The following is a 25,784-nucleotide window of genomic DNA, read 5'->3' as shown; positions in this document are numbered from 1 at the left end:
GAAAAAACACAAGAAGAAAAAACTTTAAAAATACAAATAAACCAGAATAAGTGACCCAAGAAATGATTATTTTCTCCTTTTTTTGATAAACTGAAAATCTACAATTTGGAGTCATGATATAAGAATATCATCAGTGGTTGTTTTTTCATTTTTCATGTCATGTTTCCTCTAGTTAGTAACTTTTTGGGTTTGCACTAATCTGTCTATAGAAATGCAAAACAATATCCCTGAAACAGTGTTTAAACAGGCAGTCAAACTACAATATATGGGTGAATAGATGGAAGTATGAATGCAGGGATGGTGAGTATGAATGAAAGAAAACTTGGGTAAATATTAGAAACAACAAATGAATGAAAGCAGCAGAACAGTGACTCGCCATCTGTACACTCAAAATCTACAAAGAGTAAATTAGGGTCACATAAAAAAAAACAACATCTGAGAAACATGATCAACATAGATGTGATCCCTTTGATTACGGTGGTCATGATTATTCCACAATCAGTTAACCAACACTGTTTTCTTTGACATGGTTTATTTTTTATTCAACATTTTTAAAACCACTCCCTCTTACATAACATTTGACATTATATCTTTAGTATCAAATAATACCATACAGCTGAAGTAAGTAACATATATCTTCACGTAACTAATTGACTTTTAACAATGAAAAAAAAAATACAAGAAACAGACTTGACAGAAACTGGACACACACATCCCAGTTCATTGCACTGCACAATGCAACGACATACAGTATACTGCATACATACTATAACTGCAACATATCCCACAAAACAAACATTAATACACACAGTATATATAAAAATAGTTTAAAAGGCATAATATACATTTTTTTTGCATACTGTGCATTCTTTTGGCTTCACTCATCCACTAACTGTCTTAAGCCACTTGGTGTTCACTCCAGGAAAATGAGGGAAGTCATCCAGAAGCAATTACAACTCAGTTTGCTCCATTGTAAACAAAGGCATAAACTTGCAACTACAAGGGCTTCTACAGCCAGAGAATTTGTATGAGCATGGAGTCATACAAACAGGGAGATTCTAGTTTGAATACTCAAATTGGTATGGTAGGGTAACATTAGTTAAAAGGTCAAGGTCAAACCATACAAATGTGAATGACTTTGTATACAGTAGATCAGTAAATCTTCAAAATCAAAAATATATATTTGTATAAAAAATCGTTTTATATTTGATTTGTGATTTTTAACTCATTGGAGAAATCCAGTCACTGCAACAGGTCAAGGCACTGACAGTTAGCCGTTCTGTAGTCCTTGCACACAGAAAATCATCATCTGACTCGGAGAAAGCAGAGTTATTTTCATGACTCCGCTCTCAAACACTCTGCTGAACAAACCTTGAAGATAATCCAAGTCCAGTTGGGTGTGTACTGATTGGCTTGGTGAAACTAGCAGCTGCCCAGGGCTTGTATTTGCATTCTTAATGTTGCAATGTTCATATCTATATGTTCAGAAAAGGAATTATGGGCATTCACATGAATTACATGATAAGGCAGTGGCAGTATTGGTTGCCAGAATATTCAGGTAATATATTTAGGGGATTGTAAAAGGAAGCGCTGCTGATGCACTGTTTAAGAAAGCTGAGAAAACAGGAACATGACAGCAAGTTACAGCAGCTCTATCTCCCACTGTTGGCTTGGCCTCTCATCACTCTCCGGCATAATCACCACATGGTCTTTGTCATAAGTTTTACCACCTGAAAAAAAAAAGAAAAAGAAAAATCTTGCTATTAAAGTTTGTATAACCATGTTCATGCTCATCTAGAAAAAGCAAAAACTGTCTTTTTCCTGACACAATTATTGTAGCAATACAAACATGCAGACTAGCATGCAATGTAAATATTTAGGATCTTGCATTATTCATGCAGAAAATGAAGAAATGAGCTGAAGTTATCTTCTCATACCTTTGATATCCAGGACCATGCCAGGGAAGGTAAGGCTGACAATCAGGCCACTCATCTGGGCTGTCCAGGTCTGGATAGGCTGGCGGGTCTCTGTCCATAAAACCAACTTGGCTCCCGGCTCTATGTTGCCCATCACCTGAAGGTTCATGGTTGTTGACATCTACAGCGGACATACACATACCAGCTCAGTGTTAGTGAAAAAATACATATGCAGGTAAATAAGTTGTCTATTTCAAACAAACTCTACATAACTGTGTTCAGGGTTTTCATTTACATAAAACTATAAAATATCAGAAATGCATTACCTTGTTCTTGATTAATCCGTCCTGGTAGAACCAGATGTCACTCATGGGCTCCACCTCTGGCGTCACCACCACTCGTCCTGATTTCATCTCCTCCACGCCGCCCTGGATGGACATGAAGTGGCCTCTCTCCTTGTTCTTGATGCGGAAAAAGTGGCGCTTCTGCAGGAGGAAAAATACCGAAATATATTGTGGTCACAGATGAGACGACCTTAAACAGAAAAATATATTCAAAGTTTTGCTTTTCACTTTAGGTTATGATTATTTTACATGATTTCCACTCCTTTAGGGCTGTGGGATATTTTGGAATACAAAATTTGTCTAGTCAAGGTGTCACTTTTGCTGTTAGAGATGTTAATTAAGTACTGTAAAAGCATAAAACTGATACTGCCTCACTGTTTCACCATGACATTCAGTATGCAATTTGTTTCAATTTGAAGTTTTTATACTGCTAGATATGTACTTTTTGTTTGTTTGCCATTGCAGTCAGTCAATCAGAGTAGCATAGACCCTTTTTAAATCTATTTTTTATACACAGATGTAGGAAAAATCTCCTGAAATCTCAAATATTTTAAAAAGAAATATCATCCCAAAGTGAAAAAAAGAATTTACTTCAGTCAACTAATGCACTACACACTGTGTTTCACATTCAGTCAGGTAATAATATTTGACTAGTATTTAAATGTCTTTTATGATGGATATGCTAAAAGAGGTTGTAAAAATGAATTGTAAACAGACCTGTCTGACTGGATAAATGGAGCCAATAGTTTCTAGGGAGCTAAACTTTGGCCAGTTGGTGATTTCAATTGGTTCCAGCAGGAATTGGCGCCCCCTGTAGTTGCTGTGTTCACACACAACCCAACTGCAAAAGCAGAGAGACAAAATTAGATCTGGTGCATGACCATAAAAAACATTTTGGTATTACAGGCTTTTAACAGTGTATCAGTTGCCTCAAACCTTTCACTAAATATTTTTTCAGTTATGTATCTGCAAATGTTTAGACTGCAGTAGGTAACCTTTTTCAGTATATTCACTGTCATAAACAAGGTTAAAGGCCTGTCTCTCATAAACAAAACAGGCTCAATTACATGCAAATACACCTGAGCGAATGCAAACACACAAGCTATACTTAGCCAAACATTTCCCGCAAACACACGCAGACGGAGAGAAACACCCACCAGCCGCTGTTGACTCTGACAGAGAGGATGTGGTTGTTGAAGCCCTCTTCCACCATGCTGTAGATCTCTAAGTCTGTGGTGATCTCCCTGCCCTCCAGACACTCCAAACCAAACAGAGAGATGGAGGGAACCGAGAACATCTGCACAGAGGGAGAGATAGAAGTTCAGAGCCAGACAAAGGAGAGAATCAAGAGCATTTTTGTTTTTCTGCATGAGCGTTTTCTCACTATTGGCACGACTTTGACAGAACGGATGGTGCAACCAGGGGGGCAGCCCATGCTGGTTAAGTTGGGGTAGTCTCCTTCTGATAAGACATACAAGTTCCCAGAGTACTGTTTGTCCTCATAGAGCACCCAGCTGAAACACAGAGAAATGAATTATTAGTTTTTTTTATTGATTCAGTACTAATGACATATTAGCTTTTTAATCCTCCCTTATCTCATAACTCCTCTCAACACATCACGATCATGAATATTTTGTCTCTTCTTTTATTGGCTCTTTTTCTTTATATTACACACAATTTTATCCCTTATATCCCTCTCTCTCTTCAGCTCATTTTACTGCTTTGTTAAAGGTTCCTCACCTTCCTCCTACCACTCGGCAGGACTTGCTCGGAAATTTATCAGACACTGCTTCCTGGTTGCAGTCAAAGATGTGACACTCGCCTTGGAAGTCTGGCTCAGAGTACAATATTATCTGGTAAACAGAGATAGATAGAGATCAGGAACGTGAGCAATCATGTTAACACATTTATAGCATGTTGACACATTTATAGCTTTTCATTCTTATTTTTATCTTTATATTCTTATTTTAGCCTTTTAAGCACTACTATTACTGCAAAAGTACTACTACTGCAATGTTGCTCCGTCCCTGAAATGAATTCACTTTGGCCTCATCAAGGTTTGGTGACTAGTATTTTCATATACATGCGGTATACTGTACTTATTATACTTCACTTAGTATTGCAGTTAATATAAGAGAAGACCTAAGTGGAAGACAAATGACAGGATGGATGTTGAGCTGAGGGGCCTTTTATATGACACAGCTGTAAATCCACCCTTGTGCTCTGAGGTCTATGAGTTTGCAAACAAAAAAAAATAGGGGGTGGGGGGGGGGTTTCCCTGCATGGATCAAAGTACAGATGCAGCTTGTGCCAAAATGTTTAAGGTAAACTTTATCCTCACGTGCTCTGGCAAATACCAGGAAGAAGGGGGAGAAAAAGGAAATGATTGCTTCCTACATCATAAAACTCCATCTGCTGCCCTGCAGGCATTAGAGAAGCATCTGAATCTGTTTAAAAAAAAACTTAAAAGAACAAATTACTCACCTCATTCCTGGCCTTTGAACTGTCACTTGCAGCCTAAAAGTCAACACAACAAAAAATTAGCATCAAAACATCAACAAACTGATCAAATCAATATTTTGAAGTGGTGCTCACCAGAAGAATTGGCTGCACTGAGCAGATGCGAGTATCCTGAGAGCCCCAGTCAGCAGAGTTATTATAGAAACCTTTCTCTAAGATATACTGGTTACCAGAGAAGTCCACATGGGAGTAGGCAATCCATCTGGGAAGAAAAGGAACAATTATCTCGTTATTATCTTACATTCTGACTTTGCTTAGTCATGTTACAACAACAGTAAATTTAGTATCTATTGACTTACGCCCCACTGAGTACGTGGATGGAGCGGGTGGAGGTTTTGTACCCAAACACCTCAACATCAGGTATGGCCTCTGTCACCTCAAAGGTGTTCTCCTCCTGCGCGCCCTCGTCCTCTTCCTCCAGCTGCTCAAACATCACCATCAAGGGGTCTGTCAGGTCCTGTAGAGAAGCAGGAAGATGGGCCAGAGATTAGAGTAAGTAAGTAAGTAAGTAAGTAAGTAAGTAAGTAAGTAAGTAAGTAAGTCACACAAGTATTCAGTATTCAGTTAAAATTCTGGCTGAACTAATTGTAATTTGTATTTATGCAGTACTTCAGGGTTCCTGGGGTCATTTCAATCGTGTCCAGATTGACTTCTGTTGTTTCATGCAATGAAACTTAATTTATCAGAGTGGAATGCAAGGCCATGTTAGATTAGATAAGACTTCTTTGAAGTGTGATATACTATAAGGTCATTAAAACGACAAAAGAGCACAAGCGCAAAAAAAAATAATGACAGAGAAGTAACAAAAAGCGATAAGCGCGGCTTGTTGCCAAAGCATGCAAGAAATTAGTAAATTATTACAAAAATATGGGGAGGAACTTTTTTTTGTTTTCTTCTTTACAATGGATGATATTCAATGATGTGTTGTTTGATTCCCGGATTGTTTTATGATACAGAGGTAAGACTTACTGATAACAGTGTTGTCATAGCTATTTTAGTTAAAGTTGCACCATTAACTCATAAAAAGCAGAATCAAGGCCAGTGGGAGCCGTACCTTTCCGTCTGGATGGATAGTCTAAGAACTTTTATTACTTATTGACAAACGTTATCTACTGTGAAATATTCCTCGCAACTTACCGCACGTATCACCCTAACAGAACGTAGCTCAGCATCACAGCCTCCCCATACCCTCCAGTCATGGTACTCTCCCTCCTCCAGCAGGTACTGGTGGCCTCTGAAGCCCTCCTTCTCGTAGCCCACCCAGCTACGGCAACAGAGAGAGTCACAGGGTTAAACACGTGCATATCTAATTATACTCTAATTATTTTTGGCCTGTGAATTGTTTGTTATTGACTTTCTGCCTCATGTATTACCCCCCACCTGAATAAAAAGGCTGAATTGTGCAGCAAAACAATGATGATTGAACTCAAGAATCACAACTAAGATGTCTTTTCAAGGATCAGTGAATACAAACATTGGAAAGAAGCACTCACATTCCTCCGAGTACTTTAAGGGAGCCGACATTGTACATAAAAGCGGTCTGCTGCCTGTCTATTCGTGTCATGAAGTCTTTCATGTTAGTGGTGATGGTCCTCGATTTCCCAGTGAAGTACGGCTTGTCGTAGATCACAATCTAGAGATAGTGAGAGTGTAATTTTGCAGTCCAGCACTCTAATAATGTTCTCAGTTTCAGTAATCATAGGTGTCATTCATATCACTGCTGTTGGATAAGGAACTCCACAGCCTCAATAAAAGTGGAAGCATTGCTTTTAGTTTATCTTTTTTTATTAGCAGTAAACGTGCGTTCTTACCTTTGGTTCGCTCATGTTTTCCACTCTTGGTTCACCCTATGATAACAAAAAGAATAAATAACTTACTGCAAACATTCAGTTTTATACAGAATTAGTCAAGAACATAAGTGGAGGAGCTTTTTTAAATTATTATAACAGTGTAATGTGTTACTTACTATTTTAAGGGGATGCAATGATCCCACATAGGGCTGTTCCACTCCCCAGGCTGCAGGGTTGGTGTACCCCCCCACCTCAAGGACACGTGGTACACCCTGGAAGAAGGGCTGTGCGAATACAAGCCATCTGTATTGTAGGGTAGATAACTACAATGAACACAATGGAAGCAACTAAAATCTGATTTGATTGTTCTAAATTAAATGAATAAAACATTTACTTTGATACAATGTGTGAAATGCTGCCATTCTAGCACGCATTTTCTTCATTACTCACAATCCAGCATTGATGATGATGGAGTTAGCCTTGATGGGGAAGCCAAAGATCCTGGCATCTTCGGATGTATCTCTGAAGATGACCTTCTTGCCCTCTGCATTCTCCTCTGGGAAAAGACTGATATCTGGGACGCTGTAGTCCTGAGGGAGGAGGAGAGAGAGAGCATCCATTAATGACAAGCCCTGGGGAAAATAACAGGTTGCAGTCCTGAGGGATTTGACAAAACACATGAAGTAGCAGCCTCAGTGGGAACTACACTGATTGCGGTAAAACGCTCCTCAAGTGCTCTATATGTGAGCAAGAGGATGTCCTTTAAAATAAACATGAGACTGGAACATTCTGTCAAATCCTGTATTGACTGTCAGATCTTTGGTAAATGTTAGTTATTTATGTTTGTTCATGCAGTTTAAATGTTTCTTTATTCTATATATTCACTTATAGTTTAATCGCTAAAGAAACACAAAAATGCTTGTTCTTCATTTTTCATTTCAACCTCAGTCAACGTCAATTATATGAATGTGCCTGATATTTAATTAAAGGGTACGTGACATGCCTTTTATGATTTTCTGTCATTGATTTACTTTTATAATGTCATATGTCTATGTTAAACATGGTCAAAGTTCTAATACTTGAGGTGAGTGTATGTAAAAATGCTGCCTTCAGCCTGTTCTCACAGAGGGGCTGTATAAAGGACAAGTTTTTAAACTGTAAATCATGCAAAGATATGCCAGTAGAGCTCCAGAATACAAAACATAGACCTGGACATGTATGTGTTATGTCCTCTTTAAATGATTGAGCTCTTACAGGTTTCAACATATTATGACTTAATTCTGCATTGCATCGATATATGAATACATTTTGTAATAAATTCTGATTTTGCTGCAAAGTTTTGGGATCATAAAAAGAAGCAGAGCTGGAAAAATACAGCTGAAAACATGTCAAAATGAAAAAAAAGGACATATTTCGTTTACCTTGGGCATATTTAAGTTTGTCACTCCCCTAAAAGTTTTGACATTATTGCAAGAATCAGAGCAACAGGTGCTCACTCACATTTGACACTAGATGGTGCTACTGAGTTAAAGAGCAGACAGCCACTGAAAAACCACAGTACAAAATATCTGTGAGAATTATTCAACCTTTGGACATCAGCTAACAATGTTAAGGAGATAATAACTAACCTACAATAAGATGTAGTTCCACTGTATCTTATCGTATGTATCATATATTAACTGAAGGTATGTAAGGAGACACTACTGCTACCTACAGTGCAGCATTTGGCAAGATTTTTGATCTATCTGCCATTATTGTGTGTGTGATGTTCAGCCCTCTAGCTGCCACCAGCTGTTATGAGCACTTTTTATACATATATATATATATATATATTTTGACATAAAACAAAAACTCCTTCTCTTACCCTGACGGCTCTTCGAAGAGATCCGATGATGAACCTCTTGGGTGGCTTGGTCTTTGTCTGACCATCGCTTGTTTCTCCATTCTGCTCATCCTTCTTCTGTTCATTCTGCTGCTGCTCCTCCGGAGACCTGAAGGGGCAGGTGAGCTCTATGTCTCCCTCGTCTAGGGCGACCTTTTCCCCTTTGAAGTTGGGCTTCTCATACAGCACCCATCTAGAGAGAAGAAGACGGCAGTTAAAGGGCGAAAGGTCGGTTGTGTGCATCTGTCTTTCAGTTTTTTGGGCATGTGTTTGTGTATAATTCATAGACCATGGTGATGTATAGTAAATATTTTGTTCTGCATGGCACTTCTGAATTATTATTCTGAAATCTGTCAAAACACACACACAGAGACTTCATTATTCCCTTACTGATGTAAGGGTTCACACAGTTGAAAAGAGAGGAGAGGAGAGGAAATTGAAGAACACATGATGCACATTAACATGGATTTATTTATTGAGAAGGAGAAAAAAACAGACAAAACACATAGTCACTCACTGCTTTGTAGTTGTATTTGATCAAGTCAATCTCGTAATAAAATAAACTAGTAATCTTAGTTTAAGTCAGGGGCTAATGGAATACAAATGTTCCTTACATAAAGTGCTTTAATTACAGCATTAGCTGAGGTTTTGGCAGTGGTGCAGTGTGTGATGCGTGAGCTAGCAGGATAATTATCTCATTTTAAGAAGCCAAAGGAGTGTTCATCTTGTGGTAGTAGCACAGGCCAGATCAGTAACCATCAGGGTTACTCTGGGTTGACATTGTTGGCTATGTCTAAAAAAACATTCCACATCTGAAGCAAGTGTGTGTTTAAGCTTGTGCGTGGGTGTGTCAACTATTGAAGGCATCTGCGTGACCGAAGTGCTTGTTTTCACGCAACATGATAGATTTCCAAAAAACGGTGTTTAATTACACGCCTCACATTTCAAGAAAAACAAGATGTCTTCCTATCTGCCTTTGCAACTCTGAAGATAGCAGGAAACCTCAGGTTTAATGTAGTGCCAAATATGTGGTAATGGCATAAGGAACAGACACAAGCTTACGGTGTTTATTTGCAGCTATAATTAATGAGAATTACACTGTAGCAAGACCGGATAGACAAAAAAAGCAGGTTTTAGTATGTCATGTGTCCATATTTGAAAATAAAAAGTCTACTCCAAACAGTCAGTATGCACACTAAGAAACACTTGTTTTCTGAGTGTGCTGTTGATGTACGCTATTGTCTCACAATTCAATGCACAAAAGAAGTGGAGGAGCTGTAAAAAAAACAGCTTTAAAAAATAAAAGTATGGTGGTAAAACAGCTCCAGGAACAGCTCTAATAGCAAAAAAAATATTGAATCTTTAGAAACAGCCACAACGACACAAATCTTCCTTTTGGTACAAAAAATAAAAACTGATTTTTCATATACTAACTGCAAAAACAGCATATTGCAGTAGACTGCAGTATGGAATTGAGAAACAGCTAGAGACTCCATACATGATTGTTTTAAGGGACAATTTGGGGCAACAAAATGTGTAAGCATGGCAAGTTTGTGTGCAATTCAACCACTCACCCTCCTCTGATCACCCTAATGGAGATGGTCTCCTGCAGCTCCCACGGCGTGGCATCGACAACATCACTGCGCACCTCAATCCTCTTGCCGCACATCCCCGGCCGGTCAAAAATATACATCTACACAAAAGGTGAACACAAGGAAGAATAGATAATAATTGAGATTTCACAATTTTGCTCATGTCAGGAGGGAAAATATTTGCCAACGCACAGGTGTTGAAGTCTGACTGTCTTGTTGAAGAGAGTTTTCCTGCTCACTGTGCAGCTCTGCAGCCTCAGTATGGCATAATATTTCAAAAGCAGATATATTTCTTTTTACCTTTTTAAGTAGCAAGGAAAAAAGATCTAAAGCTCTGCATATGTAGACATTCATCAAATATAATATGGTGATTAGAAAGCCCATTTTAATATTAGTAGCCAGACAGTGAGAATGATAGAATGGCAGACCAAATAAAATTATAGTAATGACAAAGAATTACTGCAGGCAAGAGCCCAACCTGTGCTGCTGAAGAATCATTTATATTATGGGAAATTGAAGAATGGAGCCAATATTATCCAGTGACATTATCTCCAGTTTCATATCCAAGCATAACTCTTAAATTTCATGCTAATCCCCTTAAGGCATCAGATTGGATGCAAGAATTTTACAAGGTAGAAAGTTACAAAATGACAGCAGCGGTGCCTTATTCCCTGAATATCATTAGAATTTGCAACATGACAAAGCTGACTGAAACTTTGCAAAAATAAAAGAAGAATGTCAAGCCTGTCTCAGTGTTAAAATCAGTCTGCATTTGAAAGTAATTGTGTGTTTCCTCTAGGAAGTTCATTGTAATAGGGATTCACATGCATTACCATTTTTCTACAGTAGACCAGAAAGGACAAACCAAACAACTGGCTATAGAGAGGGTTTTCACATTTTTTGTAAGTTTCACAGCCACTGTAGGTTCTCCTACATGTTTGGAAGGGGAGGAGGAGGGGTACTCAGTTTGTTGCAGCCTGCAACCTCACCACTAGATGCCACTAAATCCTACACACTACACCTTTAAAGCCGAACTTGAGTACAGTAGCTTCTTAGGAAAAATCCCGCTCATATCTACTGTACAGACATGTTCTATTCATTCATGCCTGAGGCCCTGGAACCAGAAACTGAACATAAATGTCAACTCCACCTCTACTTTTCAAGATCCTTCAAGGATAACCTCAATCAGAAAATGTACACTCCTCTGCTGCATGCAGGAGCAGGCCTGACATTTAAAGGTTATTGACGTAGTCATCCTGGACTAAGCATAAAATAGCAGGTATGCAGTTTAACAACAGGCTTTTGGTTATTTGGTGAAGAACAAATTGTTGCCCCAGACATGCATGCTACTTCTACTACTAAAAAAAAAGGTTACGAAAGAGGAGTTATGTAAGGACACGTGTTAACCGAAATAAAAACTTTTTTTATTTTGGTTAACACGTGTCCTTACATAATCACACCAGGTTAACCAATTATGTTTTCTGTGAATGAATGGGTAACAGCATAAAGCCAGACCACATAAACAGCTCCCACTGAGATTCACAAGACAGCTCTGGTAACAAATAGCCACCTTTGCAGTTTGCTACTACTTCACACTACTCTACAATTACTTTTGTGTTATGCCAACGCACATTTTGTGTGAAATTGGATTCTAAACCATACCAAATTTCATGGCAATGCATTCAGCAGTAGTTGAGATATGTCAGTCTGGACCCATGTGGTGGAACAACCGACTGAATGACAAAACTAACATAACCATCCCTAGAAGCATGCCCCAAGCAAAACTGCACCTTAGGACATCATCAGAGAACAACAGAAGTCTCTGAGAATCTTAACCAGAACAAAAAAAATAGACAAATTAGTGTATTCTGTCTGTGCCAATTGTCAGCATGAGAAAAAGAGCTGATTGTTTATTTAGCTAGTATCGCAGCCAATTTCACTGCCCGGTTTCTGTTCCCTGGTTCAAGCTGTGCTTATCAGTGAAAACAGCTGTCAGCACTAAACGTGAACTTGCACATGTATTCCAGAAGCGTGTGCTTGATGACTACTTGTCGCGTGTGTCGAGTGTGTTTTGCCTGCAGACTCACCTTTCCAGGACGAGGATTGAGCTTCCCATGTTCCTTCTCTTTGGTGAGCTACAGACAGAGAAAAATATATTAGTTTACCATCCAGTATTTAGCAGTGCATTTTCTTCTCATTTTTTTCTGACATGAAGCAATTTAATAATATGAACAATTGTCATGTAAATACAACATAAAGCACAAGGTTGTACAAAAATGAATGATAATTATAGGAGGGATACTGTTATTATTATCATCTACAAATGTAAAAATGCATTATGCATTTCCAATTTCAAGATTAGACCCCACCTCATTACATTGTTTGGCTGATTTCAATGTTCATATCACTGACAAAAGTGCAAATGCAGATATAAAATTGTGCAGCAACCTCAGCAATCATTTAGATTACAATGGTCTTTCACTTGGTTTCCATCTAGTGAATTTAGACATGCCAGACAATCCAAACATTGTTTATATTCATTTCACCCTGTTCAACAGGTCTTGGGGGCTTCAGGAAAGAGAAGTGAGGAAAGAGGACGTCTTGTCTAACAAACAAGCACCTTATTGTAATGTTCATCCCTCTCCTGTACCTGTTTAACCTCTTGCTGTTTAGCACTATCCCCACTGATTATAACAGTATGAGTTCACCTGTGATCTGTTCAGAAATTGCACTGGAAAACTTTCCACTGCACCCAGCGGCTAATGAATGAGCTCACTGTTTCACCTGAGTGCATGTATGGTGTACAGTTCCAAGTCTACACAGCTTGGCCGGTATGTTGGTGGAATTTTTTTGGATGTTTACTTGTGTGACTTGGAATGCGGTAGCAGGTTAGTATCATGCAATTTGTATATAGATTTGCCTGAGAGATTGAGTGTATTTGTGCGTGTGTGTGTGCCTTTTTGGTATCAGGTATCATGTAACCTCTACTCACTGAGAGCTCTGTAGGAAACAGGTTATCACCCTGATCATGTTACCAAGCAAAGAGGTCCTGCCACTGAAGCTATTATTTCAACTGTCCTCATTAGCGTCCATCTCTGCCCTCATTTAATTTGGAAAAAGCATTTATAATTAGATATATTTTTAGAAAAAAACAAACCAATCTCAGCCAAACTGGAAACATAGCACACAACTACATTTTCACCATTATTAACTGCAACAGGAAACCTATTCAGAGTTTAGTGAAAGGGAGCTGAGGGCCCTGTGGTACCCTTTTAACAATGACCTAAATAAAAGAGAGTGACTCATTACTGTTCATTTCAAAAGTTTAACTGCTGGATACAAGATGTCTCCTTCTGCACTATAAAGTCCATGCTCAGTGTGTGTGCACTGGAGGCTTCAAGTTACATCACACTTGTGCAAGTTGAATACTGGCCTTCGATTGGCTCCAAAATTCTGGTGATGTCACAAATCATGCTTGAAAATGCACACCTTAAACTCAGATTCTTAAAAGAATGTGAAAACACATTTTTGACTGTAGTGGGAGTTTAAATTTTGGGGACTGTTTTATTATACATGGAGTACTCATACTATCAGTGCTGTGTTATGTGCTGTGCACGTACAGTACCAGTCAAAAGTTTGGACACACTTTCCCATTCCCTTAAATGTGAAGGTGTGTCCAAACTTGTATTGTATGTTTTAATGTTTTAGTGTACTGCCAAATGGGCCAAAGATTTTCCACCTTGATTGACAATCAAGTTCTCTTCTATTCTGTTATAATGTGCATTTTGTGTTGGTAATTCAGCTTTCACTGGCATCACGTTACTGTAAACCTGACACCATGTAGCATGTCTGAAACACTGAAACATGTGGACATGTGGTCCCCCTGCAGCAAATACAAATCTTCTCACTCTGCTCCATTTGTCTTTACCTCATAACGCAACAATGGGTGGTATTGTTTTTTACAGAACTATGTTGTTATAGGAGATGCTGTCATGTTGCATAATCAACAAAGACTACAAGTACCCACCTTCTCAGTCCCTTGAATAAGTAAGTGTCAAAACTTTTCACTGGTACTGTATATGTTCTGGAGATACTTTGGGTAGAAAAACCAGATTCAAACTGGTGAGTGACAAATACTGAGACAATAGAGGAGTATTGACATGGTATCATAACCTGTCTGATTGCAACACCTGAGTTAGGCTCATAGGTGGCCTACAGTACAGCACTGGCTCAGAGGCTGTAAAAATAATAGCGATGTATCGCCTTGAAATCACAGATGCAGTCACAAAAGACTTATTATGAAACATTTAATGCAATGAATAAATCAAAACTGAGGGCAGAAAATAATCTATCAACAGTACATCAATGATGGATGTTTCATATTACACACTGTTCACCCTGTTACTGAGCCAAGTAATTATAATGTGATGAAAATTGAGATTACTAAGAATGTAAATTACTAATTTTATCAGTGTGCAATTGTGCTGTCTGCTGTGAATTCAAAACAACATAAACATTCACAAGATATTATTTCTTCAAATTGATGCTGTCCAAAGAAAACCATCATCTAAGCACCATTGAAAAAGGCCAACTTGACTGAAAGCAGGCTGAAAACAGGCTGAATGATTTAAGGAAAATATCAAATTCTGACTAATATTACCATTAAATTTTAAATTGTGATCAATGAATTCAACTCCAGGCTTGTATTGGTTGTCTATATCTTTTTTAAACAAAATATGTTTTGAACCAAACATATTCACAAATTATTCTTGTCTCTACATGAGTAGAATCAGATAAAATTATGCTGTTATTTGCATTATACATTTGTTAAGATAATAGTTTTATACTATGACCTATGACCTAATATTCAAATTTAATCATGATATTCAAACATGGCGTTACATTTATTGATAGCAGCTCCAATAGATAACAGTTGGATAACAATGGTAAGGACAAATTGCTGGCAAGTCAGTTCTGACAATGTTTCGATAGTTGACTGATAAAACCCAAGCAGCATGAGCTAATTTTAACACTAGCGTCAGTGAAATAAATGGTTTACTTTCACTTGCTAAAGCTTGTAGCACTTTAAACGAGCTTGTGCGATATGAAATTTATACTCTTTCAAATTGCAATTTGGATATAAAAATGGTTAGTCATTTATTCAGCCTTAGCCAAAAAAATAGCCTTATTTCCCTAAAAAAAACCCTGTCAATGCTTTACCTCCTGCCGGTATATGATGTATGTTTATATATAAACTTCCTTCTTGCCTACACTATACAGTACAGCTCAAAACAAGGTGACACAACTGCATCATTCACGGAGTGTGATGTGTTCATCACTGCTCTGATGCCCAACTGAAACATAAACTCACACAGACACTTTTCACCTTCTGTTCCCTGCCCTCCGAACAGCCACAGGCACAAGATCTGCTCTCCCATAAAACTAGTTACTGCAGATGGAATATGCAGTTTCAGCAAATCAAATATTCAGAATATGAATGAACATGTGATGCATATAACCGATGAACAAAGCAAATGAAAACTCAGAGAAAGGAACAGATAATCTTCTCTCACTCTCCTGCACATTTCTCCCTGTCAACTCAATTTCATTAAATGTTAAGTAAACAAGGGGAGAAATGTGAGGATAAATACAAAAGGCAAGGTGTGGCCATGTCTCTGCAGGAACAGATAGCTGGAATGGGTGGGGAGCCCTGTGGACACATAGAGCGAAGCAGAAAATGTTCTGCCAGGATTAATGTATGTAGACGCCTCCTGCCTACGAGCTAATAAAGTGTCACTAATGGTTTAAATGCACGAAAGAGTTTGCAGCATGTAATCTCCTTAACACTTCGACTAACAGAGATATCCATCAGTCCTGCAGCATGTTAAAAATTCTCTGAAACAACAAATGTGTACATGTTTGTCTTACTGTTTTCCTGTGTACCTCTCTCTCTCCCGGGAGTTTTTTTTTTTTTTTTTACACACCATGCCTAAACCATTTATTTTCCACTCCCTCTTTCTCTCAGTTGACAGAAGGAAAACAGGATAAAGCTGTAAAATACATCCCTGTTAACACCCATGTCGTGACAGGTCACTCTCAGACTACTTTTACTGATAAACCCGGTTCATTGTCCATTTGTCCTTTGGCTCAAGACTGCAGTTTATGCAGATACACATTTAATATAATATACATGTAGATTCCCTTGTTTATTGCACCTTTGCACCTTTTCCTAAACTGTTTTACTTGATTAGAAACCTTTAATACTTGGTATACATCCATCATTGACATCCAGTGTGTGAAAGCACGGTATTAACATTTTGAACACTTGTAAAAAGCTAATATGCCTTTGCAGTTTAGCACTCCAAATGATCTAAAAAAAAGATCAAACTAACTAATGTGCAGGTAGCTACCTGTAATCAGCTGCCTCTGCAGAAGTAATCATAGGCAGGAAAGGAACTTCACTTATTTGCAACACAAGTTTGATGAAATTACTTGGCTGCCTTCTTTCCATACCTTCTTCAGTAGCCCTGCTGTAAATTACTGAATGGGAGGTCAGTTTAAAAACTTCCCTGTCTGCAAAAACTCTGAAAAACTTGTTCCTGCAATAATATTTCTCTCGAAGATCTCTAGGGGGCCAAACCTAGCGTCTAGGGTTAGAAACACTCAAGTCTCAGTGGCCCAGCCAGTAATGTGAGCTGTGGTCATGCTGTGTGCTTTGGCCTGGAAAAAGGAGCCACTGAAGCCACTGGATATCCATCAAATTGCAATACTACTTAATGTCTCAGAAAACAAACTAGGTATTGTTTGAACATGGTTAAACATCCTATGCAAACATTCGTATTAAAATAACAGATGACAGCTGTGGACAAATGACTAGTTACGCCTCTGGAATCCAGTTGACACCCCTTTTGTATTTGCATGGACCAATATAACACCACTATCATGTGCTATGCAAGAAAAAAATATGTATATATAATAATACTGAAAAGAACAGCCTCATTAAAAGCAGAATGTATCTAGTTACTGCTTGTTGCATCTTTCCTCCTCAGGGGTTAATTCATGGCGGTGTTATCTAACTATTGGCACAACCGCACTCACAATATATAAAGGTTCATTGTAATTGTTAAGTGTGACATCACTTAAAAACATCTTATGGTTTCTTAGCTGAGGTTTGAAAAGGACAGAACTGTGTGATGTGGTGTAATCCAGATTTATTTACGACAGAGAGACAGCTAGACAGGAGAGTGAAAGAGTGGGTGTGCACAGGTGTGGGAAGACATTACCCTTCTTGCCAATAAAAATCATTTTAAGACATGTCCTAATCAGTTATGCCAGTTTCACATACACACTTAAAAGCTTGCATGTAAGAACCTGTGCATACATGCATGAATACAAGAATACACACCCCATTTCTGTGTTTTTGATGTATGTACTATACCTGACAGGTAGGTCAGATGGGTTTGGATCCCATTAACTACAAAGAACTTTTTTCCACTGTACTAAATGGACACTACTGAGCACTGAGTGTTACTGGAACCATCAGCAGCTACTTCCAAGACAAATTTCTAGAATTTATTTGGCTGATGGTGCTCTACAGTTATCTGATTTATGAAGCTTCATAGATGGTACACGTTATAGTGTGTGCAGATATACGCACACCAACAAAAGCCACACAGAGAGACGTTTCCTGTGTGCACAACAAACCACATGTGAAGTCATCTTATTCACCTATTGTAAGCTGACCTTTTTTACAACAGTGAGGAGAATAGATCTGAGAGTGAGGCTATATGAAAAGGAAACATGGACACTGTACAAAGTGATATGTATGCAGAGGAGTCCATTTCAAGCCGTTAACATAGACATGGCAACCATTTCAAGCCTCAAATATACTTCCACTGACTGCATACTGTGCACACCCAAATGTGGATACATCAAAATCTCCAATAAAAAGTTCACACAGTTTGTTAAACAAAGTGTGAAATGAAAGAAAACTGCTTCCTTTTTTTTTTGACTATGCTGCATTCATTCACTCATCTTGGTCTTGTCACTCTCCTTGCCCTTGGGGTGCAGAAAAATACATTATTCATACACTGTGTGCATGTATCTCTCCTGAACTGAGACCTACTCCCTCATAAATTAGTTCTGCACTTTTCACCAGTTGAAAAAGATGGAAAAACTGGAATCCTTATAAATCAGTACATCTCCATTTTCACATTATGCCTTGCAGCTCATGTAACCTTAATATAATAAAGTCATTTTAAGGTCATCATCACCAAATATGTTATATCTTTCAAACTGCATTAACTAATTTTTCAGCCACTTGGGGGCAGTATTCATTTGGCGTCGTATTTCCAGCCAGCTGATGAACATAATATTCACTTTCTCTGTGTTTTTGCTCTCTATCAACTCCCGAGGTAATGCACAATCAGTTTTTAAGGTTTAAAATGACACTATGAAAGCAGTAAGAGTGAACCAAAACAGTAAAGTTGCGAGCCGGATAGCTAAACAATGAGCTGAAACTTGCTATAAAGCTCTGTAAAGCTAGGAGGAGCTGCAGAGTCGCTGATAATTCTCTTAAGGTTCATCACTACAAGTGACACCTCTGACATTACACACTGTCATTTGATATGTTGTTATTATAAAAATATTCTAGCCATTTTAAATGTCACCTAAGCAATAATATTAATACCCAACAAGACTAAATAATTAATAATAGTCATACTCACATAGGCGTCAGGGAAGGCTCTGTATTTAGATGCTAAATTCCTCTCAGGCTCAGGTTCTTTGCTCTGGAGATGAGACCCTCCATGCAAGCTGCTGAACAGTGAAGTCTGCTGGACGCCCACAGTGCCATCATTACTGAGGCTTCTCTGCAGAATCCCCATCCCCTGTGTCTGGCCAAACATGGATAAGGAGGAGGAGTCTGTGGTGGTGAACGGTCTATGGAAGTCTATGGAGCTGGTGGAACTCTTGCTGGAGGGTGGCGAGCTCATGCTTAGTGATGGAGGCCAACTCATACGAGCACTGGGGTCCTCAGCCCCGTTCAAGGAGCCTGACGCGGAGGACGAGGAGTTCAAAAGGAAGGAGAAGCGCTCAAAGCGGGACCCTGCTGAGTCCGTCCCAGTGCCGAGTTCACTGAGCTCCTTCCGTCCCATGCTCATACGATCGTTTGAAAGCCCCGTTTCTGGTAGTGAGCCGGTACGGAAGAGTGAGCGAGGGGCCATTCCATTTTCCAGCGTCTGATCTTTGGATGGTGACCTGTAGCTTCCAAAGATGGAACTGTTGTCCAGACGGGAGCTTGGACCGGGCGACTGAAGTATTCCGTTTCCATTAAGCATTGGGGATTTTAAGTCCTCAGGAGAAGAGTCTGAGGATTTTCTCATTACAACACTGTTGGTAGCAGATGCTCTGAGGGGCAAAGTCAGGCCTCTTGCTCCAGGCTGCTGCTCCTGCAGGTGAAAGAGCACAGTAGAGCAATAAGTTAAAGGATAGGTTCACCGAAATTGAAAAAGAAAAATCAAATTTCTTATTCACCCTTAGAGGCATGCAGATGGTTTTATTTGCCTAGGTTTTGAGATATCTATCTCTGAGATTTCTGCCTCCAGCCCAATACAGTGGAGGTGAATTTTATTTGTGGTTCTGACAGCATTGAAAAATTATATTTAAAGAACTAAAGAACATCTCTTTATAGAAACAGTTTGGCAGGATAATCCACAGAGAGAAGCATATGTTGAAAAAATATGTTTTTTGTAATTATTATGAACCTTTAAAGAGCAATCACACTTATAAAACAAGACTTAGACAATTATACTATTGTCCTGACCCTTCCTGTCAAGTTTCCAGCTTAATTGCTTAAAGATGAAAGTAACATTTCACTGTTGTTTTCTGAAAAGCATGTGTGTCTAATTTATGTTGCCTTTTTTAAAACCATAGAAAGTTTAAATTATGGAGAAATAAGGTTTTCACTAATCAAAGACACTATACTGCTTATGGCTCTGAATGTACTATACCTGGTTCTGCTTCATCAGTTCCAGTGGTGACCGTGTGTCTCTGCTAGTGCTCCTCTTCAGCCCCAGGTCAGCAGGCAGAGTGTAAAGTCCGTTGAGGGACTTGTTGGGGATGCCTGTTGCTCCCATCTCATTTGTGAGACTGGTGGGGGATGTATGGATGTTAGAGGAACTTGGAACATCCTCATCGATGGGTGGCAGGGAGGAGTGGAGGACTTGGGGAGGCCCACGCAGGCCCATGCCCCTTGGCCTCTGGGAAGGTCCCATGTTCTTCAGGGTATCCACCAGGCTCTCCATGTCCAACTGATGGGGGGAGTCTATGTTAGGGGAGGCAGGGGGAGTGGAAAGAGGAGCTGCAGGGTCAGAGACCAGCTCCACGCGCATGGCCTTGAACACTCCAGTAAAATGGGATGATTCGTCGTCCTCGGTGGTGTCACGGCTGGTTTGATGCACCGAGGGGAAGCCAGACACAGGGAGCTGGTGTGAGTCCCAACGTGACTTTATCCTCTCTGACTCTGCCTCTCCCTCTCTCTGTCCCTCTCTTTCACCTGCAGGTGCAGCAGGCTCCTCCTGCTCCACAAAGCTCCTCCTACACTCATCTTTTGGTTCTCCCACTGGCTCACTCTCACGGCTCAGATAAACAGTCCTGTCACTCAGCCTGTTGCCAAGGATTATATGTTCCTCTGGAGAGGGGGAAGAGGAGGTGGAAGAGACACTGCTGTGGGGTTTGTATGCTATAGCCTCGAGGACATCAGAGGAGGATGAAAAGGAGGAGGCACTGATGTTGGTGTCAGGAATTTTGTAACTCAGAGAGTCAGAAAAAGAAGACTCTTCTGGTCTGTATGGTTTATATTGAGAAACCCCCTCAAATTTATTTCTCCATCTATACTCTGAGCCAAGATCTGACTCATTTGACTCAGTCACAGTGGTGCTTGTTCTGCTAAAGTCCGCAATATCCTGGTTGACCTCAGTGGTATCGGCCTCATTGACCAGAGATACCTTACGGAAACGATTTTTGGAATCATCCTCTTTAAGGGGAGATGAGTTCCTCATGAAGAGGGAGGTGCTCAGCCTGCTGAAGCCTGAATACATTTTATCAGCTGATTCCTGGTCAACTTCTGTCTGCTGACTTTCTGAAGCAAAGACTTCTGAAGCTGCTGTCAGGGACCTGAGAAAATACAGAGAAGGAGAGAAAAAGGCAAAGATGACAAAAACAGAACGATAAAGCCAGAGTCTGAATTAATTATGGTAACTGGTCCACAGTGTATACATTGCTGGACTGCTTCTAGGGTGTGGTCGTCAGTTATTCCGACAATGCAAATTATACAAAGCAACTTTGAGTGTCATTGCTTGCATGCAATAAAGTTTACAAAGGACTTGTGGATGCAACAGATGTAGAAACTGGATTAGAGCAAAACATGACAGAATTTGAATAAAGTAAACGTTTCAGCTGAATGGGGTTGTGCTGGAGGGATCATGTGCACATAAGCAAAACACTGTCATCTGACAATTCAAGGTTACACTAAGTCAACACTTCTCAATTTACAGTGTTGAACTGTACAAAGCAAACTTCTTAGGAAAAAACCTGTATGTTTTCTTTCTTGTGCAAGTGTCACTCAACACACACGTTGTCAGCAAAGATGCCTTAAAATGTAGCACTCCAAATCAGATAAGAGCATCCACGAAAGGAGCTACTGCATAGTTGTGTGTGTGTGTGTGTGTGTGTGTGTGTGTGTGTGTGTGTGTGTGTGTGTTTAAAGTGGCTGAATCCTAAAGCTGATACAGGCAAAATTTATGGTGTAATGTTAACAACACTAAGATCCCCATGTTAAAGACAAGTAAACTTTAATTCATCAACATTTGAAGGAATATGATTTGAAAATATTTTGTCACAATCAAAATTTAGGACATTAGACAGATATTTCCTCTCCTTGCTCTACTTTGTTTTGGCTGTTGTCTATTGTTGTTTATTGCTCTTCATTTCAGAGCCTTTTTTGTCTTTTTCTGCTCCCAAATTAACTTCTTTTTTTACTTATTTTTTGAGAAACTAGGGTCTCTGTCAGTGTCTGAGCTCTGAATGGAGTGTGTCTGCTGCAGGACACAAGTTACAATATTAAACAGACACGAACCCAGTTAGCAGCAGGTAGCGTTAAAATCAGCACTAACAGTCTGAATGTATCTCATATTCTTACGTATTAACATTTTGTCTTTCATTGCTGTCATTTGAGTAATCAGAGTAATTTAACTCACTAATGACGACATTAATTATTGTTAACAACTGTGCTAACTGTGTAATTAAACTTACTTTGCAAGCTAGCTGACTAGCATGGAGGTAATCCACTTTTCAAACAAGATAAAATATGTTGTTCATCCTCAGTTATTTTGATCAACATTATCTATTTAAACAATTTTTAATCAGCAAATTAGTTTTATAGAACAGGCCTAACTAAAATGTTAATTAAAGCTAAGATAAACAATCTAGTTAGCTACAACAGATGACAGATTATTATGTTGTTTTTTTTTGTTTGTTTGTTTTGTTTTTGTTTTTAAACACATTAAGACATTTTATATTTGGCCTGCAAGAAGTCCAAAATCATTTCAAAGTTGTGGTAGTGTGATACCACAGGGTGACAAACAGTGTATTTCTGGTGCCATAGTCTTGCCCTTAATTCTGGTGTTTTTTCAGTGGTTCTCGCTAATTTAACACAGTTTAAACACTGAATAAAACTTGCCAGCGTTAGGTCTGTTGGGATTCAGGCCCAGCAGTCCAACAGTAAACTTGTGTCAGGATAACTTTTATACATACTGTTGTAGTTAGCTAAATTGCACTAATTTAGCTGCTGGCTATCTTAGCTGTTGGTGAGCTTTAGTTAACATTTCATGCATTCTCAATAAAACTAAGTTGCTGACTGAGTAAAAATTGTTTAAATATATAATGTTGATCTAGCCCCAGTTTGCGCCTCTCATGTATCAGCATACATTTGGGTCACAGAGGTGATCATCAGTTTCTCTAAAAGATAATTAATTGGTGATGTTTGCAAAAACCAAGAAGGTCATTAAAAACATTTATCGCTGTTTTAACAGTATTTCCATAATCCCCAAAGACTCTTCTAATCATCTGAATGAAAAGAATATTTTGCCTACTGAAACATAAGAAAGATGTTCAACCTGTTTCCCAAGTTGCCCCTATCTTTCTGTATCAAAACAAAGATGGCGGCCCACTGGCTACATGGATGGAAACAGAGTCACAATAAAAATATTTTTTATCGTGCAGCGGGCAGAATTTTTTAAAATCCAGATGGTTAGAAGTCAGAACAGCGGTAAATGTTTTTAAACAACCTTCTGGGTTTTTCAAACACTGCCAGTTAATTATCTTTTAGAGGAACCAATGGTCACCTCTGTGACCTGAATGTGTGCTAATACATGAGAACTGATGACAATCAACATTTGACATTGCCAGCAAACACATTAAATTGCAAATCTGCTATTATAAAACCGTCTACATCTCAGAGTAATGCTGTCATTTCATTGCTGAGACAATGTATCAACTTTATGAGTGGTGGGCGGGGCTACACGTGTAACTCCGCCTTGACCTCCAGCTTGCAGCAGTAAGGTGACACAGTAAAAAGTCAGAAACCTGATTGGTCCTCCTGTCTACATTCCTAACACTGATTGATGCTTTGCAGTTGGAACCGTATAGCACCAAGTTAGAGATTGATTTTTGAGATAGAACCTTTTCTTTTCTCAAATTTTAGGGCCATCAATGCAAAAAACAAAAAATAAACCTGCACAAAATGTGAATAATTTGACAAGGAATAGTTTCATGTAAATAACTCATTTTGACAAAAATGTAAGATAGAATCTCATAATTCTAAGGTCATTGAATGTCAAGAAAGCATTTCATCAGTCAGGCAGTGGTTCTGAGTTGATCCTCCATCAGTGAACCATGTTTAACACACTTGTGGAACTCTTCACCACGTCGCAGGAAAATTTCAAGTAGCAATTAGATTACGAACCCTGTTTAATTGGTAAAAAGGTCTTGTGATGTACTGTGTGGGCCGCTTCCAGTAAAAGGTGGAAAGGGTGTGAAACTACACACAGAATGCCCATCATGACTAAACAGTCATCAAATTTGACATTAGACCTCAAAACTATTTGACAAAGGTGGTATCACTCCTTACACTTCCATTCAAGTGACAAATAAGAACAATGCCGGGGGTGGATTATTCAAAGGTCATGAAGAATATAATTGCCTAAGTAAATTGCGCAACGACAAAAAAAACCTGAAACCATAAAGGTCACAGTGTGCTGTAGGTAAAAGCACGTATAACAAAAAATAAAGTATAATCAGACATACTTCACTATCCTTATATTTCTTTTTGTTCTTGCCGGAAATTCATTTGCACGCAATAACAAAGAGGGGTAATCAGGATGCTTTCTTGAGTAAAATATTTGACATGATTCCAGAAAGAAGTATTTACAATACAACAATTTGAAATATCTGCAGCAGGGGAGGAGTTGTTCCAAGTGAATGTGAGTAGCGATACAAAGCGTCATTAATTGTATGGGTGCAAATAATTTGAGTATCAGTGTCCCTGACAGACTTGTCTCCACACATTGACCAAAGAATGAGTCACTCTCATAAAGTCTGTTGTGTAAATCAAGCCAAAAGGTCATAACGAAGAGATGCTGTTTATAATAGGATAAAACAGCTGTTGATTGCATTTTAAAGACTGGATATACATACAGTGACAGATGGGCAGTAAACCACAAACCAGAGTGTAGTAACTCTTTCATTTCAAGGTGAACTGTCTCTTTTTATGTTTTATCCCACAAAACAACCTTTTTATTTAGCCACAGCCAGCCATTCTTCCTTGCTGAACTCTCATTGAATAGAAATTTATATCTTAAAACATCTTAATCTCGTCCTCTCAGCCTTTTTTTAAAAAACATTTTTCCTGTCAACCAGATGGACATAACACTCCTGGGATATCCCTGTATATTCTGGCGGTGATCCTAAACCTCCTCTTAGACTTCACTGTAATATGCAAATTATGCCACATGTGTCATACTGAGACTAGAGGAGACAGGTAGAAAGAACAGTTACATAGACGGACAGTAAAAACACAATGTGCTGCAGTTACTGTACATACACAGGCACACCTGTAAACCAAGATCCATGCACACTCATGCTAGAATATGTATCAGCTTCAACAGGGACCATAAATCCATACGTACAAGAACACTGAATCACACACCGTTTAGAGAATGTGTGTACTGCACATGAAAGGAAAAACGTCCCATTCAATTATGTATGAGCATAATTTATAGCGTTCTGCCTTGCCTGGTTATGCAGCTCTGAAGATCAAAGAATAACATCTGCCTGATGAAGCTTATGTGTTATTTTTTTTAGTAAATGTTTAACTCTTCTTAACAGCAAACACTCTTCTTTCTGTACTCATTAACATCCTAAAAAATACCACCTACAGTTTCATTTAGGCTGCTTGCACTGTTGGAAACATGTTGGAGTGAAGCCACCGCCGCATGCAAAGTAGAGCCAACCTAACACGCAATAAAATAATGAAAAAGCTTCCTCTTTCTGTTAAACTCCTGTCAGGGCATCAAAATCTCAAACTGGTACAAAAGGTACAGATGGATGCTTAAGATGACATGAAGCTTTTAGTGCAAGTTCAAGCAGGATGAAAACTGTCAGCTTATTTCGTCATCACACTG

At 38.9% G+C, this 25,784-nt stretch overlaps 1 protein-coding gene across 1 annotated transcript in view; it reads right to left on the bottom strand.

The window, feature by feature from the left end:
* Positions 1-515: 515 nt before the first annotated feature.
* crybg2 (crystallin beta-gamma domain containing 2) overlaps positions 516-25,784 on the bottom strand; it is a 49,960-nt gene continuing 24,691 nt past the window's right edge. The window contains exons 5-24 of the mRNA XM_067612533.1: positions 20,055-21,219; positions 18,771-19,493; positions 12,132-12,179; positions 10,027-10,145; positions 8,435-8,645; positions 7,021-7,160; positions 6,747-6,873; positions 6,592-6,627; positions 6,274-6,413; positions 5,918-6,044; positions 5,080-5,237; positions 4,856-4,982; positions 4,745-4,777; positions 4,001-4,113; positions 3,645-3,774; positions 3,418-3,557; positions 2,978-3,101; positions 2,243-2,401; positions 1,938-2,097; positions 516-1,730 (exon numbers count right to left, since the gene is read on the bottom strand). Of these exons, the coding sequence (XP_067468634.1) occupies positions 1,642-1,730; positions 1,938-2,097; positions 2,243-2,401; positions 2,978-3,101; positions 3,418-3,557; positions 3,645-3,774; positions 4,001-4,113; positions 4,745-4,777; positions 4,856-4,982; positions 5,080-5,237; positions 5,918-6,044; positions 6,274-6,413; positions 6,592-6,627; positions 6,747-6,873; positions 7,021-7,160; positions 8,435-8,645; positions 10,027-10,145; positions 12,132-12,179; positions 18,771-19,493; positions 20,055-21,219 (4,069 nt within the window). The 3' untranslated portion in view covers positions 516-1,641. The remainder of the gene's footprint in view (positions 1,731-1,937; positions 2,098-2,242; positions 2,402-2,977; positions 3,102-3,417; positions 3,558-3,644; positions 3,775-4,000; positions 4,114-4,744; positions 4,778-4,855; positions 4,983-5,079; positions 5,238-5,917; positions 6,045-6,273; positions 6,414-6,591; positions 6,628-6,746; positions 6,874-7,020; positions 7,161-8,434; positions 8,646-10,026; positions 10,146-12,131; positions 12,180-18,770; positions 19,494-20,054; positions 21,220-25,784) is intronic.

The sequence above is a fragment of the Thunnus thynnus genome, chromosome 15 (genome assembly GCF_963924715.1).
Source record: "Thunnus thynnus chromosome 15, fThuThy2.1, whole genome shotgun sequence".
Taxonomy (NCBI): Eukaryota; Metazoa; Chordata; class Actinopteri; order Scombriformes; family Scombridae; genus Thunnus; species Thunnus thynnus.
Note: the sequence above shows the minus strand (reverse complement) of the source record. Positions and strands in the feature narration are given on the sequence as shown.